The sequence below is a fragment of the Mastomys coucha genome, unplaced genomic scaffold (genome assembly GCF_008632895.1).
Source record: "Mastomys coucha isolate ucsf_1 unplaced genomic scaffold, UCSF_Mcou_1 pScaffold21, whole genome shotgun sequence".
Classification (NCBI taxonomy): Eukaryota; Metazoa; Chordata; class Mammalia; order Rodentia; family Muridae; genus Mastomys; species Mastomys coucha.
The window spans coordinates 9329733-9346374 of record NW_022196904.1 but is presented as its reverse complement, the minus strand read 5'-3'; the positions used below and the strand labels follow the sequence as shown (position 1 = coordinate 9346374).

Genomic DNA, 16642 nt, shown 5'->3' with positions numbered 1-16642 from the left:
CTTCCTCCAATGTAGTCTGCAGAAATCCCTAGTTGAGAAGCATCTGTGGTAGAGCTGTCGCCATCCATTATCATGAAATACTGTCAGAATTGTGTACCAGTGGTGTTCTCAAACACCTGTCAAAAAGGTGGATCCTTGTTCAATTTTAACCTCCAATGCAGCCCTTCAGTTTTATGTCTTAACAGCTGCTACCAAATTATCCAGCCATGTGGATTGAATAAATACAGGTTTTAACTATCATGTTGTGTGCCAGCTGAACTTTAAGTATGTTATCAAACTTGTATTTATTCATTTAATTAGTTTATTTATAGACAGGGCTTTACTCTGTAACCTTGGCTGATCCAGGACTTGCTATATAGAGTAGACTAGCTTCATACTTGTGGTGATTCTCCTGCTTCTGCCACCCAAGTGCTGCATATACAGCACTGGTTTACAATTCTGGATTGCCTTTTTCATTTTACTCATATTACACATCTGGTGTTTAGTTTTTTGTTTGTTTGCCTATGTATTTGGTTGTTTGTGACAGGGTCTCGTGTAGCCTAGGTTGCCTCAAACTTACTATGTGGCACAGGGTGATTCCCTGACTCTTTCCCAGTCATCCAGATTTAGCTTTCCAAGTGCTGGGAGTATAAACAGAGGCCACTCCACCCATTTTGTTTTTAGAGTTACAGTTTATGAGTCATATGATGAAGAAGATGGGGCAGAAAGATCACTTGATCCCAGGAAGTTTAAGATGAATCCGGGCAACATAGTGAGGCCCTGTCTCAAAAACTAAAACAGAACAAAACCCAAACCAAGCCAAAGGAAAACAAAACACAAAACAAGAAGATGTGATTAAATAAATGACAGAATGAGAAGATGGTTGTTTTTAGGATTTCTATTTTCTTATTAGGATAAAATGTATTTTTGTCTTTTTTTGCATTTCTGTATGAGTTCTTTGTTGATATTGGGTAATAATCTTTATCACTATTTAGTATTTATCTCCACCTTCTACTTGTGTATTATTTTTTATTGTATTTTGTGTTATTAAAAATTTTAGTGTTGGTGTTGAATTTGTTAGTCTGTCTATATGGCTTTTCCTTTTTAAGCTCTCCTGTTCAAGGTCTGTTCTATCTATGAAAGTATCTTTGGTTTTATGTGAAAAACTTTATCATCTTAAAATACATGTTCTGAGTTAAGTGTCTGATTTTAAAGAGAGACAGTTGTCTTTTAATTTTTTCTCACATTGATTGATTTATAGAGGGCCTAGGCATGTGTACCATGGCACATGTGGAGGTCAGAGAACAATTTAGCAGGTTAGTTCTTTCCTTTTGCTGTGTGTGACCTGGGGAATTGAACTCAGGTTATCAGTTTGGCAAGTGCCTTTACTCACTGAGCCATCTCATTGGACCCCAGCTGTCTTAATATTATGACGTATAAAGAGTAGGAAAGGTAGTAAGAAAAAGATTAACAATGGTAAAGACCTCTGGAGCCACTTTCCAAATACTTTTCATTCGGTATTCCTGGACTTTGCCTTAGACATGATCGAATTTTCACAACTTTGCAGGATAGTCTCTAATGAATTTAGAGTGCAGACCCAGATCTTTCAGGTTTGCTAGCCTATGCTGTCTTTTCATCCATGAAAGCAGAACTCTGATCATAGATCTGGGGCAAGAACTCCTCATTCTGTGTTTTTGTAGATAACTCTGTGAAGTTGAGCTTGGGAGAATGTGTGTTGACTTCTGATGAGGGGCATTGGTAATGAGGCAGTGGCCAAGATGGTATTTCAGAATGAGCAGAGATGTCTGGCTCCTTGTCTTTAATGTACTTTACACAGCATTCCTTTGACCTGTTCTCTGAGACTATTACAATGTAATGTCACTTCTTTTGAATCTGTTGTTGGCTTCAGCCCTTGACCCTCACTTGAACTCTCTATTTTACAGATATCAATTTGAAGAAGAAAACAAGTAAAATATACTCACCTCATTATCATTTTTCATTTTCTTCCACATATACCCGTGTTTACTTAATGTCTTTTTTTTTTTTTTTTCCTTTTCAGTATGGGACATGAGACTGAAAATAATAGCTCAGAATGCTCCTGAAGAAGAAAGTGTTTCCTTTGAGGTAGAAATGGAAGGATTTACAAGAGAGGGTTCCTGCTTCCCCATTTTAGGTGATAATTGGGACTGTGAGAACCATGAAAGAAATTTGAGGCAATCTCCTTTCATTGATGAGAAAACAGGGGATCAGGAAGCAAATTGTGACCATCTTAATTTGGGGGAACATTTGAGTACAAACCCAGCCCTTCTACCATCTCAGAGAGTTCCTACGACAAATGGCTTCCATGTTCATAACTCAGATATTAAAACTTTTGATTGTGACCAAACCTTACATAGTTGTCCCCAAAGTTATACAGTTAAGGGAACTGGTGATGGTGATGCTTGTGAAAAAGCCACCCAGCCTTCTATGGAAGTCACTCAACTTGTAAGAAACCAAATGAGAGACAAACCCTATAAATACGCAGAAAGTGTTAAATCTTTAAACCACTTTACCACTGCCCTTTGTGATAAAAAAATTAAGAAAAGAAGCAAGAAATTTTACAAAGGTAAGGATTTTGGGGACATCTTAGCCCTGAGCTCATCTCTTAATGAAAAAAGAAGTCATTCTACTGAGAAGCCCTATAAATGTGCTGAATGTGGCAAGTGCTTCAAACGGAACTCTTCTCTTGTTTTACACCATCGAACTCACACTGGTGAGAAACCTTATACCTGTAATGATTGTGGAAAATCATTCTCCAAGAACTACAACTTGATTGTACATCGAAGGATTCATACAGGAGAGAAACCCTATAAATGCAGTAAGTGTGGGAAAGCTTTCAGTGATGGATCAGCACTGACGCAACACCAGAGGATTCACACAGGTGAGAAGCCTTATGCGTGTCTAGATTGTGGAAAAACTTTCAACAGAAATTCATCCCTGATTTTGCATCAAAGAACTCACACAGGGGAAAAACCTTATAGATGTAATGAATGTGGGAAGCCCTTCACTGACATCTCTCACCTTACTGTGCATCTCAGAATCCACACAGGTGAGAAGCCCTATGAGTGTAGCAGATGTGGAAAGGCTTTCCGAGATGGCTCATACCTCACTCAGCATGAGAGGACACACACTGGAGAGAAGCCTTTTGAATGTGCAGAGTGTGGGAAATCCTTCAGTCGCAACTCTCACCTCATTGTGCATCAGAAAATCCATTCTGGGGAGAAACCCTATGAATGTAAAGAGTGTGGGAAAACTTTCATAGAGAGTGCATATCTCATCAGGCATCAGAGGATTCACACTGGGGAGAAGCCTTATGGTTGTAACCAGTGTCGTAAACTCTTCAGGAACATTGCTGGACTTATCCGGCACCAGAGAATTCATACTGGTGAAAGGCCTTATGAGTGTAACCAATGTGGTAAAGCTTTTAGGGATAGCTCCTGTCTGACCAAGCATCAGAGGATTCACACTAAGGAGACTCCGTACCAGTGTCTGAAGTGTGGAAAGTCCTTCAGGCAGAACACTCACCTGGTAGTACATCAGAGACTTCATAACAGAGAGGGTCCCAGCCAGTGTCCTCACTGTGGGAAAATATTTAGAAGGAGCTGGTGTCTTGCCCGACATCAGAGAACACACCTTGAAGAGCAGCCCACAGAAAAATAATGGACGTGGGCCATACTCTTCTTGAGTGAACAAAGGATTGTCTTCAGATGTGACTTCCCTTGGTAACAGAAAGGAATTCTTTATAAAAATAATTAAATATGAGATATTCTGTAATTGCATTAATACTGTTATTAGGGAATTCCTGAAGAGAGGATTGAATGGTAATCAATATAGTAAAGGCTTCAGGGATGATTCAGCCTATACCAAACATGTAGTGCATACACTGAAATAACGAACCTGTCAGTGCGGAAGGCATTTTCCTAGAGATACCCATTTATTTTTACATCAGGATACTGAAACTGGGAAGAACCTGTGAATTCATTCAGTAGGTAACCAGTAGGAGACATTTTTAATAGTATCACCTTATTGTATACAAGCAAATGCTTATTAGAATCAAAGTTTGTAAATGTTATTTGGAAGCGACACTTTTGTCAGTTTTTACTGTCCTGTTTTCCCAAAGGCGTAGTAGTTGGATGTCTTACACAGTGCTCTACAAACCACCACAGGATGTAGCTGGGTTTGCTGTTTGAATGCACTTCTGTTTTATGGTCCTGCCAGAACACAGATGACTCATTTAATGAGGTGAAACTGGATATAGGAGTTGCTTGTGATTGAAATGAAGTTGTCCCTTTTAAGACCAAAACACTCTCCATGGTGCAAAGGGCTGCTTCTAAGAAATAGGATCCATGGCTTTAGGTGTTGAACAAGAAAATATTGAATTGTATTTGTTATCACCTGCCTTCACTATTGTTGATCATTTCGTATACTAACTTGTGTAGCATTCAGGTCCTTTGAAGCAAAATCCAAAGGTTTCATTGCCCTCATAAAAATATTTAGATCATTGCAAAAGAAGGCATAAAAGTAGATTTATTGTTATTATAATCATGTAAGCATGTTCATACTTGCTTGTAGGTTAGCAGTGGATGATGGAATTAAGTGGTTTCTTAGGAGACTACAATTGTGTTCTTTTTCCTTTTAATTTATACATTTTTATATAATAATTTGGTAGTGTATATAAAAGTGAAGCTAAAAGGAAAACAAATTTGGAGTTTCTTGGATCTTTGCCAGTCGCCAAAAGATACTGTCAGCTATCATGCAAAGGCTAGATCATGGCTACAGGAAGCCATAAGCATCTTCAGGTATTTAGTGACAGGTGCTTCTTTGGAATCAGAGCTTCTCGAAGCCTATAACCATTTCTTTTGGGATTTTGGATATAGAGATTATGGCATTGTGGAGGGAGAGGTGTAAGAATCTATGGATAGGGAAGATAAGGTTACAGAAAAATCTGGAATAATCTTAGCATGTCCTTTTTCAGTGCAGTATTAGCTGACTGAAAGCTAGACAGTTTGGTTGAGAGCTTCAAAGGCCTCTGATTCTTCCTGGAAATTTTGACTTGACCCTGTCTTCTATCTTTTGGTTCCTGTGGGGAAAGAGTCATAAGTTTATTTTGAGATAATTAAGGCTGTTGAGTAGATTCATAAGGAAGTTAGACATCTTAGTCTTCTGTATGCATGCCCTTGACAGCAAGATGGTTATCATATGATGGGGATGGACAGATAGTGGTAGAGAGTGCATGTTATTCTTCCAGAGAACCTGGGTTCAGTTCCTAGCACCTGTATGATGGGAAGATACTGGTACCTAATGAGTAGAGGCCAAAGATATTGTCAGACATCCTACAAAAATAGCCCTTGGAACAGTTATTATCTCAGAATATTAAGTGTATGTGATTGGGATACACATACACACACCCCTACACATAATCATTTGTAACTTACAGATCATCTCTATAATGTTATGTGTATGACTAAGGCATTAGGAAACACCTAGTGGACTGTCTATATCACGCAAGGGTGCAACACTTTGGTGTCTGTCACTCTCAAGTAAAACATACATGTACCATTAGTGTTAGTAGTGTCCCTGCTTCTTGATACTACATTTCAGGTTCTGGAACAGAACAATCATCACTAGGCCAGCTATAGCCTGAGGAAAGCCCCTCAAGGAAGAGATGCCAACTCTGAAATTGTAGTGAGACCACATGGGATTTGTGCTGAGTGTGAATTGTTTCCCCTTGCGCTTTTCTAAAATTAGTTTTCTCAGATGAGCAGGGAAAACTGCTGTGGTGGAAATAACTACTGAATAGAAGATGGACACTTTTGACTAAAGAGGGAAAGGTGAGATTTGAGTTGGGAGAGTTCCGGATGACTCCAGTGCAACCTAGTCAATTTTCAGTGGTAGGCCCGACTGGGGAGTAGACAGGAGAGTGTACTGGGATATCAGGATGAGTACCATTTAATCACACAGCCCTGAAATAGGTAGAGAAAACTTGGGCTAGAATCAGATGGAGAAAGTGAAGGTAGAGTATTTCAAAGAATGAACATTTATTTTATTTTTCCTGACTTTGAGGAGCACTTAACTTACTGTTCCTGGCTTTGAGGCTGGAGAATCCACATATGAGTGGCTTCTGAAAGCCAGAGAAGCAAGAAAATGGATTCTTTCCCAGAGTCTCCCCAAAAGGAACTGTTCCTGTTCTTACTAGTCTATTGAGATTGAGTGGATTCAGGTCCTAAACTGCAACAACTGATGTGTGGTTACCACATTTTTTTTGTGGTAATTTGTTATATTATCTATAGGTGATACATTTCCTCAAGTTCTTTTTAGACTCCTGACTGAAGTGTGTTCTCTTACCAAGCAAGTTAAATAAACCAACCCTTTCCAAAACTCCATAGCTATAAAAAATTTTTTTAAGGAAAAAAAAAGACTCATCTTTGCTCTGTTGGCCTCTGTGAGTTCACCATTTTAACAGCCCTGAATTCTATTACTAGTTTAGAGATTTAAATACTATGAATGTTCATGGGCATGGTGGTGTACACCTTTAATGCCAGAACTCAGGAGGCAGAAGCAGGTGGATCTCTTTGAGTTTGAGGCCAGCCTGGTCTACAAAGTGAATTCCGGGGCAGCTAGGGGTTATATAGTGAGACTCTGACCCAAACAATAAGAAATAATAGTAAAATAAGTTCTGTGAGTAGCCATTTGTGAAAAGAAATCTCAGAAGACATAGAGTAACTTTCTTGTAACTTTAATCCCATCCCTGTCCACTTGGTTGGCAAAGAAGGCATATTTCAGCATCATAAAGCATGTCCAGAGCCCAAGAATGTGGCAGTGCCAGAGCAGGGTTTCACATCCGACATGGGGATTGGGAACATTTATAATTATGGTCAATGTCTTAACTAGTTACCGTTAACCCACATCCTTTTGATTTTCAGGTTATCAGTGCTCAAGTATGCCTGCCTGCAGACTGTTCTCCAACTTCATGTCTTTCTTAGTTCAGCAACTGTATAGGGTACTTGTAGTAAGAGTTGGCACTGTAGCAGAAAGGAGAACAAGGTGTTTACAATCTAGCAGGGGAGAAAAAGAAGTGCACAGCATGTATCAGATGGTGGTTGATGCCTGAGAGAAAAGTAACGCTGAGAAGGGGGATGGGGTATCTATGTTGGATACATGTAATTAGAGTTTTAGAAAGCTTGATCATTCATTTCCCTTCCCAACGTGTGACATGCGAAGGGTGTGATGTCTTGTGACAAGAGGTTAGGATTTAGGGAGGAGATACCTTCCACCATGTGAGTTACAGGGAGGAGCAATTAAGTCATAGATGGAACTTTTTCATGAGCAGCAGTTAAAGAAATGGCTTCATTGCAGAGGCTGGTGTGGAGAACAAAATTGCATAAGGGTAAGCCCATTTACAGTGAAACATCTATGATTCTGAAGATAAATGGTTTCAGAATATGAACAGTGAAGTCCTAGCAGAAGGAAATAACAAGTACATAAGTATAGGCTTGTATCTATGCTTAGTAACCAAAGGTATTCAGCAGTAATGGTCATTTCTGATAAAATAAGCTAGTGTTCAAGTTTTAGAAATCAAAGGGACTATTCAGTGGTCCATGATATTCTCACCAGGTGTTCAGTCTCTTCTATTCTGTAATTTCAGGACATTTTTCATTATCCATAGAAAAGCCCTTTGTACCTATTAGCATCCTCCCATTCCTCTGACCCTGACAATCACAATCACCAGTCTCTTTTCACTGTGTATTTGCCCTTTTTTTTTTTTTTTACAATGCACATCAATGGAAAAATGAGACATGTGGCCCTTTGTAACCTCATTTCATTTAGCATAATGTTTTAAAGGTTCATGTTGTATGTTCAAGGTCCTTTTTGTGGCCGAAAAAATTTTGCCATATGATTAAAACCATATCTTGCTTATTGTTTAATGGACATTTCATTTCAGCTTCCACTTTTTTTTTTTTTTTTTTTTTTTTTTTTTTTTTTTTTTGGCTACTAAGAATAATGCTGTCCTGAAAACATACAAACTCATGTGCCAATAAATTTTCAGTACTTGTGGGTAGGTACTTAGGAGTGGAATTGCTGGATCTTTGTTTGCTTTTTGAGGAACTGATGTGCATTTTACATTTGACTGATGTATGACTACTTTGACTTCTTCATGTCCTTATCAATATTTATTTATTTTTTTGCCCTAGTGGTGTGAAGTGTTATTTTGTTGTTTTGGGAAAATAATTTATATAGTTGAAAATTTATACCTTATCCCACAGGTCAGCATTTTTTTTTTCTGCAAGGAAAAAATCGTATTTTAAACTGTGTACAATATCATTTCTGCTGCAACTACTCAGCCAAGGATGACTGTAATGTGGAAGTAGCTATAGATATTTGTAAGCAAATGTGTGTGGATATGTCTAATAAAATTTTACATGTGGATGGACTCTGATTTTTTTAAAATTGTATTTCACAGTGAAAATTACAGAAGATTCAAGTTTCATTTATTAAAGTAAGCCAGGCTTAGTGGTGCTCACTTGTAAATCTCGGCACTTAGAGGCAGTAAGAGGATGATTGCCACAAGTTTCAGGTCAGCATGGACTACACAGACGTAGTTTCAAAAAACCAAAAAACCAAAAGACAAAACTATAATAAAATATTCTTTGTCCAAAAACACAAGATTTGGAGTAGCATTTACCCAGGGGCTATAGTTTGATAAACTAACTGGAAAGGTGGCTTGAAGCTTCTAGTTGAGAATATCAAACTTTTTTGTCATATTGGCACAGACAAACATCATCATCATCATCATCATCATCATCATCATCATCATCATCATCATCATCATCATCATCTGTTTTTTTGAGACAGAGTTTCTCTCTATAGCCCTGGCTGTCCTGGAACTCACTCTGTAGACCAGGCTGGCCTCGAACTCAGAAATCCACCTGCCTCTGCCTCCCAAGTGCTGGGATTAAAGGTGTGTGCCACCACTGCCTGGCAAGACAAACATTTTAAAGTGAAATGAGTATCAGAGAAAAGGTTATAGTAAATTTAAGAATTCATGTGCATCAGAAAATCCATATTATATAAGTGAAATGGCAAGCAATAGAGTGGGCATAGGAATGTTATTTAAATATGTTAATGATCCAGCATCTCAAAGATAAAAAACTCATTGAAAATGTGGGCAAACGCTTTGGTTTTGTGCCATTTTGAGTGAGGAAATCCAAATAGCCAATAAATTCACGGCAGTGTCCAAATTCATTACATGTTCTAGAAATCCCAGGATACTGTATCTGGGTGAATAATACAATATCAAGTGTTGACAGGTAACTAGTTGATAAGCAACTCTGCAGTTTGCTTTTTTTTTTTTTAAATATTTATTTTTATGTGTATGAGCACACTGTAGCTGTATAGATGGCCATGAGCCATCATGTGTGTGGCTGCTGGGAACTGAACTCAGGACCTCTGCCGGTCCCATTCGCTCAGGCCCCACTCCGACCTGCGTAACAGTGTAGCTGTTTTTCAGACGCACTAGAAGAGGGCGTCAGATCTCATTACGGGTGGTTGTGAGCGACCATGTGGTTGCTGGGATCCGAACTCAGGACCTTTGGAAGCGCAGTCAGTGCTCTTACCTGCTGAGCCATCTCGCCAGCCCCTGCAGTTTGCTTTTTACTCAGGAGGAAGTCTTTCATATGACTATATTCTCAGAAACAGTTACAGTTCTAGGTACTACCTAGCCAAGAAACCGTCGATAGTCACAGTAGTTTCTAGTTAAGAAGAGGTCTGGTGGGTGAGGTCTTACTATATCTGAGGCAGGAGTGGAACTCTATTTGCCAGGCCGGCAGAGAACTCACTCAAGAGATCCTCCTTCCTGGGTCTCCGAAGTCGGGGTGGGGTTGGGGTGGGGTGGGGTGTGTGGGGGGGGGGGGTTGAGAGTGCTGATCTTTCAAGTGTGAGCCATTAAGCCTGACAGCCATTTCCTCTAACAATTCTGGAAACACAGTACTAATGTCCTTTTATGTGCCATGGAAAAGTGAAGCTTGGCGACCCTCAGAGGAAACAACCATAAACAGATTGCCTTAGGCAATGCCTTTCTGGACTCTGGGCACTGATAATTCAGAGCTTGAGGGACTGACCAGGAGACATTGTTTCAAAGTACCAAGTACTGCAGGTTGAATGAGAGGGACTAGAAGTCACTTCCTGATAGGCAGGCAGCTAGGGAGAGGGGCCATGGCTAGGGAATACGAACAGTAAACTTATAACATGGATGGCTTTTTCTTCACCTTCCTTACCGGAGTCAAAAGCCTGGCAGCTTAAACAAAGGCCTTGTGGGCTTTTTCTCTGGCAGTAGGGTCCCTGCTGATAGACTGGCTCAACAGGTTCAAGGCTGGATCCAGACGTGTTTAAACAACAGGTGGGTCATTCACCTGTCCTGTCTTCAAACCGAACTCTCCAAAATTAGGGGAAGAAGACCCTTCAAAAGACGAAAAAACTGCCTCGGAGGAGAAACTGGGTTGCTTTGCAGAGGGTCTTTTCTGTGTTCTTCCTCACCCCCTAATAAAAGCCATTCTTGAAGGGCTGATTTCGTCTGCTCCTGCGTGCTGAGTTTCAGTTTCTTTGGACAGGATGGGCGCCCTGGGTTATACCCCGCAGAAGGTGGGTGGGGAGACGACAGAGGAAGGTAGGTAATATTGCAGAAGGACGACCTCAGACTGCGAGGTTCGAGCAGTCTGGGGCAGGTGGCTGGAGGTTTTCGTTTCTTTAAGCCTCAGCACTCTGCCGGGACTAAAAGCCTCAGAGCTCCAGACCGCTATGTTAAAGGAAGCTTCCGCTCTTCGGCGCTTGGATCTGGTTCTCCAGGATTTGCGCATTCGACTTTTTGTGACGTCAGTCAGTTCAGGAACACCTCATCCGGGAGCTTGGGGCGAGCACGCGCAGACCTCTGGCGTCCCACGTGGGGGTTGTGCCTACGGAGGGGGAGTGGGCGTCTCCCTGGTTCTTAGGTGGGGTCTTCATTCTTTGTTGTCGGTCTCCATGCTCCTCCCCACTCTTACGCAGAGGCGGAGCAGAGCCTGTCTGGGCATCTTGGGATCCGAAGCCAAGGCTGGGCTAGTGCCCTTTTGTTGAGCGTAACAGTCACGTGTGTTCTCACCCTGCAGGACGCGGAGAGTGAGGTTCGCACTTCCCCGCTAGTGTGGACCTTGCTGCTTTCCCTCCAAGTGCACACGCTGACGTTGCTCCTCCTCTTCCCTTCCTTCTCTCCATCTCAGGGTTAGGGACTGAAATACCTACTGTTATTGTCCACTCCCAAGCTTTCTTCTCTGCCTTTCTGCCCACCACCTTTTTCTGCCTTCCCTCCATCCCTTTCCTCACAGAGACAGCGTCCCCTCCCTGCACCTCTGTGTTTGGTTTCTCTTCCTAGAGGCTGTGAAGTCTCCCAATTCGTCTTCCTTCTCTCCCTGCTGGGTATTGCCTTTCCCTTGTAAATACAGGCGTGGACTGGGTGGCCTTTACCCACAGGCCCCTGATGCCCAATCCTTTCCGAGGTCAGACATCCTAGACTTAAGTGAGTTCTCAATTCAGCATCTTGTGTAGTCTCTGTAAATGACTTCTTTCTCTCCATTCCTCAGGGCTCACCTCGAAGTTTTGTTTTGTTTTTCCTATTAGCCACACCCTTCTCCCATTGTGTCTTCAAAATCCATTGCCTTTACCTCTAAGAAATTTCCAGAATCCAACCACCCCCTCGCTTGTGTTCTCACCAGACAACAGGGTAACTTGTCAAAATCATGAGCTTTCATCACTTTAAACCACGACCCCTTCAGCTTCGCAACCGCTAGAGTCCTCACAAGCTTAGGCACGGACTACTGGCCCAGGAACCTACATCAAAGCGGAAGTCGGAGCATAAGCCTGCCACCCTGGGCAGTGCATTCTCTGAGTTTGCTTGGCTTTATTAGCACCGGTAAGAGAATGCAACAGGTATCCCTAACCCAGAAAACAAATACAGATCTGACCCTAAGTTTGTAGAGCGAGTATTGATGGTAAGAATGGTATATTTTGTTCTTTGATTTCTCTTTCATTACAGTGCAAAATCAGATCCCATGCTTAAACATCGTTGCTTAGAAGAGAGTCTGGCACATAGTTAAGTGTTCAGTAAACTTGCCGAGTGAATGACAAAAAGCTGTCTCTGTAACTACGAGATCACAGAGTGGGTGTGCAATGCATTCAACATTTTTTTCTCAGCATCTCCAGACTATTGTAGAGCTTTCTCTTTTAGAATGCATGTTGCCTCAAGCAGTATGGAGTGTGGTGTGTGAATATGTGGAGTTAATATGCTTAATGTAGTTTGAACTTTGCCACTTACTTTTCTCACCAATTATGTGCTACTCTGGCTTTCAGCACTGTTTTCCCTGACGGGTCACAGTTAGGTTATTTCTTTGCCCTGGGTGAAATGAGCCAATTCAAGCCATATTAAATTATATTAAAGATAGGTTTATTGCGAAGCTGCTCTTGGCCCCAAGAATTGAAGCCAGCGGAGTTGGCATGGGGACTGGGCTGAGGGAGGGGAAAGAAAAAGAGAGGAGGGGCAAGCACAGAGAGACAAGGGAAAGAGGAGAAGAAGAGGAGGAGGAAAAGGAGGAGGAGGAGGAGGAGGAGGAGGAGGAGGAGGAGGAGGAGGAGGAGGAGGAGGAGGAGGAGGAGGAGGAGGAGGAGAGGTGGTCAAAATGCAAAATATCTGGATTCTATAGGGAGGAGCTTCTGGGGGAAAGGCAGCCCAACTCCTGGGCTGTAAAGCTCAAGGTTGGTGGCAGGGTGTGCCAGGTAGAGACTAAGGGATGCTGGGAGAACCTGGAGACCAGATCTGCGTTGATGTGTAAAATAGAGATGCTGAGTTAACATGTTTGTCTTCCTTTCCCTGTTTTGAACATACAAGTTTTCAGGTTTTGTTTTGCTCTGAAACGGGCTTGTTGTATAGCACAGGTTAGTCTACAACTTTCTGTGTAGCTTAGGCTGGCCTTGAACTCGTAGTCCTCCTGACTCAGCCTTCTGAGTACCAGGACTATAATTTACACCATCTCTACCCACATACTTTTTTTTTCTTTTTATTGGATATTTTCGTTATTTACATTTCAAATGTTATCCCCTTTCCCAGTTTCCCTCCCTCCTGGGACCCCCTATCACATCCTCCCTTCCCCTGCTTCTATGAGGGTGTTCCTCCACCCACCCACTCCTACCTCCCTGCCCTTGATTCCCCTACACTGGGGCATCTATCAAGCCTTCATAGGACCAAGGACCTCTCCTTCCATTGGTGTATCCTCTTCTACATATGCAGCTGGAGCAACACACACTTTTTAGTGTTCCCCCCCCCCCTTCATTTGTAGCAGTATGTTAGGAGACACTTGGCCATTGTCCTTGTGAAACACATATTTATTGCCTGATGATTTTCCAACTTGTTTGACACCTTGCCCATCATCTAAATTTACTACATGTAATATGTAATAGTTATGTATTAAGTTGTTATGTGTATGCTTAAGTTTGTATATGTGTGTATGACATTTTATTTGTGGGTTTATATGGACTTTTGTGTATAAATGTGTGTATCACATACATATGCATGTTCATATATATAAATGTGAAATCTTTATGCATCTGTATATCATGTTTATATATATATGTGTGTATATATATATATATATATACTTATGTACTTGAAGCAAATACAATTACATTGTGAGCTGTATAGATGTATAATATAACTAGAGTTAGTGTGTGATGAAATTGTATTTACTAGAGATGAGCTCCTTTGATGGTACTTTCGAATTTCATTTTGTGTCATTGTAAAATGAAGGCTGTTAACCCATCACATAACCTTTCATGTAATTTTTTTATTTCATCATAGTACTTTGGAATTACCTGAGTTAGTTTCTAAAGAGAATTCACCATTTTTTTTTTATGCTAAGCAAAAGCTGTTAATGATGTAGGAATTACTTACACTATAATGTTAAGTGTGGTACACATCCAAGTTGAATAAACAATTTGACTCCAAACTCTGTTAAATGACCCTCTAGATAGGGGATTAGAATTTAATGTACTTACCACTTGATACTGACATTATGGATGATTTTTGTGCTTTTTTAGCATTTTGTATATTTTCCAGATTTACTGCAACAGGTACATATTACATTATTTTACAGTGAGGTGGTGATTTTATTTTATTTTATTTTATTTTATTGTAGTATTGGGGATTGAACACTGGACCTCACATTTGTTAGGCAAGTGTTTTTACCATTGATATACCATAAGATCCAAACAGGAGCAATATACCTGGCAAGTTAATGGGAGCCCAAAACAGGAATGATATATACCTTGCAGGCTAAGAGTTCAGAACTATTAACAGTTAATACAGTTAAAAATAATTTTCTTGCAATTAAGATTTCTAATTGTAATTAAGAAGTTTCTGTTTGTCCTGTGTCATGTCCTTGCAAAATAAGGTTTCTATTTATAATTAAGGAGAAGTTTCTGTTAATCTACGTTAAGTCCTAGTTAAGGGACAAGTCCCTGTTTGCTCTGTGTTACATCCTTGCTAAATAAGGTTTCTTGTTGTAATTCTGAGCAAGATCCTGTTTCTTAGGTCTGATGTAAACTGCTTGTAACCCTGCTCACTTATTCTTACCTTTGCCTCTTCCATTTTCCTTATATCCTTCTAACACTATGTAACAGCTAACCCTCTCATTGCTTTAAAACACCTTACCTCTCCTGTAAGAGGGACTTCAAGAGGCCAGCAGGGGCTGCTCTCTCTGATCAGTCTGGGGTGCTGACCAGTCTGGGGTTCACCCCTAAATGTAGCTTGCTTTAGTTGGTGAGGTATACACTTGATCTTTTCTCCTCAAGAATCTCAGGTTTAACAATACCCCATGAAGCCTGTAGTAAGTTTTAATAGTAAAATATTGGAAAAATATCCTTTTTTAAAAAATTTACTTGGAACTTTTAGAAGCATATTTAGCATATGTAGTAAAGAGATCAAATAGCCTTGACCATGGATCACTTATCAGTTGTTGGTAACAGCTGGAAGCCCAACATACTCCATACTGGTCCAGCACAGACTGTGATTTGAACACTCTGTTGTATCCTAGTCTCACTTCTTAGAGGCTGAAATTCTTGGTGTTCCTGCTCTCTGCTGCTTCAAAACATGTCTGTAATATTTTTCAGTTAGTAGTTTTGCCAGATTGAGTAAACTGATGGATTTCTTAAGGCTCTAGCTGGTGTTATATTTTACCCATGAGCTCACTTGTAACCATCTACTAGATGCCTTCTGAGAAATATGTTACTAAATTTGCTCTTGCCAAGTCCTTAATGAATGCTGACCATAGTAGAGTACTTCTCCCAGAAGCATTTATATCTTTCCCCTCTACTTTGTGTTTAGACAAGTTTCTGAAATATAACAAGATTGAAAAAAGTAGTGAACACTCATTGTCCTTTGTGTAAATTTAGCAGTTAATACATGTAACACATATATTATGTGCTGATATTATATGTTATATGCATCGTCACATACCTATATTTGTGAGTTTGATCTGTATATGTAATGGGTTTATATGTATTTTTATGTGTATTATATACATATTTATAAGATCATATATGTTCACATAATTACATGAGAATATGGATGCATTTATATATATGTTTACTCATATGTATATTTAATTTATTTGCATATACCATTTGGAAATGAATTTTTAAGTAGCATGTTTTACCTCTAAGTATTTCTTTACTTGTGTTTTAAAGGAAGGAACATTGTTCTGTATAACCCTAAGAACCATTACCACCCCTAAGCACATGATACTTCTTACTATTGTTTGGCACCCATCTATGTTCAGGTTTTTGCAGTTTCCCTAGGACATTTATGTTTCTTTAGTCAGAGGCTTTTACACATCATTGTGTTTCAACAGTTTTGAAGTAATTATAGATTCATAAGAAAAAAGATATTTTTTGAGACAGTTACCTTTCTATGTAGCTTAAACTGTCTTCCATTTTCTAGTTGCTGGTATTTTTTAAACTGTTCATCTGTTGAAAGACATCAGGGAAGATTCATATTTTTAAACTCATAAAAATGGAGGGTCCTTAGCATGTCAAAAAGGTTTTTGTCTCTTAAATCTTAATTTTCTTAGGATATATGCTTAACAGTATACCATACCCAGCTTTTTAGAGAACTTTTTTAGTGCTGTGTTTTATATTTAAGACCATGACTCATTTTTGAGTAGATCCTTACAAGAAAAGTGTTCAACTTCATTCCTTTGCATTTGGATATTCACCTTTTTCTTACCATTATCTGAAAAGGGCTGTTCTTTCCCATAGACTGGTCTTGTGGGAAGTCATTTAACATACATGCAGAGTTTATATACATGCTCTATATTCTGTTCTATTGGTCTATAGTCTGTCTCTCTTAAAATTTTGCAGTCAATAAATCTAGCCCAATACTTTGTCTACATCATCAGGATAGCTGTATGTTTTTCTTCTTTTGTTCTATTAATGTGGTTTGTTACATTGATGAATTATTTATGTCTGAATCTTTGAATTGCAAAAATGAGTCTTATTTGGCTGTGGTATAGAATCTTTTCAGTTTTACTTGTATTATTTTGTATTT

At 39.8% G+C, this 16642-nt stretch overlaps 2 protein-coding genes across 10 annotated transcripts in view; both read left to right on the top strand.

Annotated features, from left to right (window-relative positions):
* Positions 1-8443, top strand: part of Znf329 (zinc finger protein 329) — a 17079-nt gene extending 8636 nt beyond the window's left edge. For both annotated transcript variants that reach the window (XM_031385360.1, XM_031385361.1), the window contains exon 2: positions 2039-8443. In XM_031385360.1, the coding sequence (XP_031241220.1) occupies positions 2047-3678 (1632 nt within the window). In that variant the 5' untranslated portion in view covers positions 2039-2046 and the 3' untranslated portion in view covers positions 3679-8443. The remainder of the gene's footprint in view (positions 1-2038) is intronic.
* Positions 8444-10880: 2437 nt separating this feature from the next.
* The window catches only part of Zscan18 (zinc finger and SCAN domain containing 18), a 36544-nt gene continuing 30782 nt past the window's right edge, over positions 10881-16642 (top strand). For 5 of the 8 annotated variants that reach the window (XM_031385343.1, XM_031385342.1, XM_031385338.1 and 2 more), the window contains exon 1: positions 10881-11959. The gene's annotated coding sequence lies outside the window, so the exon portion shown is untranslated. The remainder of the gene's footprint in view (positions 11960-16642) is intronic. The other 3 variants (XM_031385341.1, XM_031385340.1, XM_031385339.1) reach the window with 3 other exon arrangements.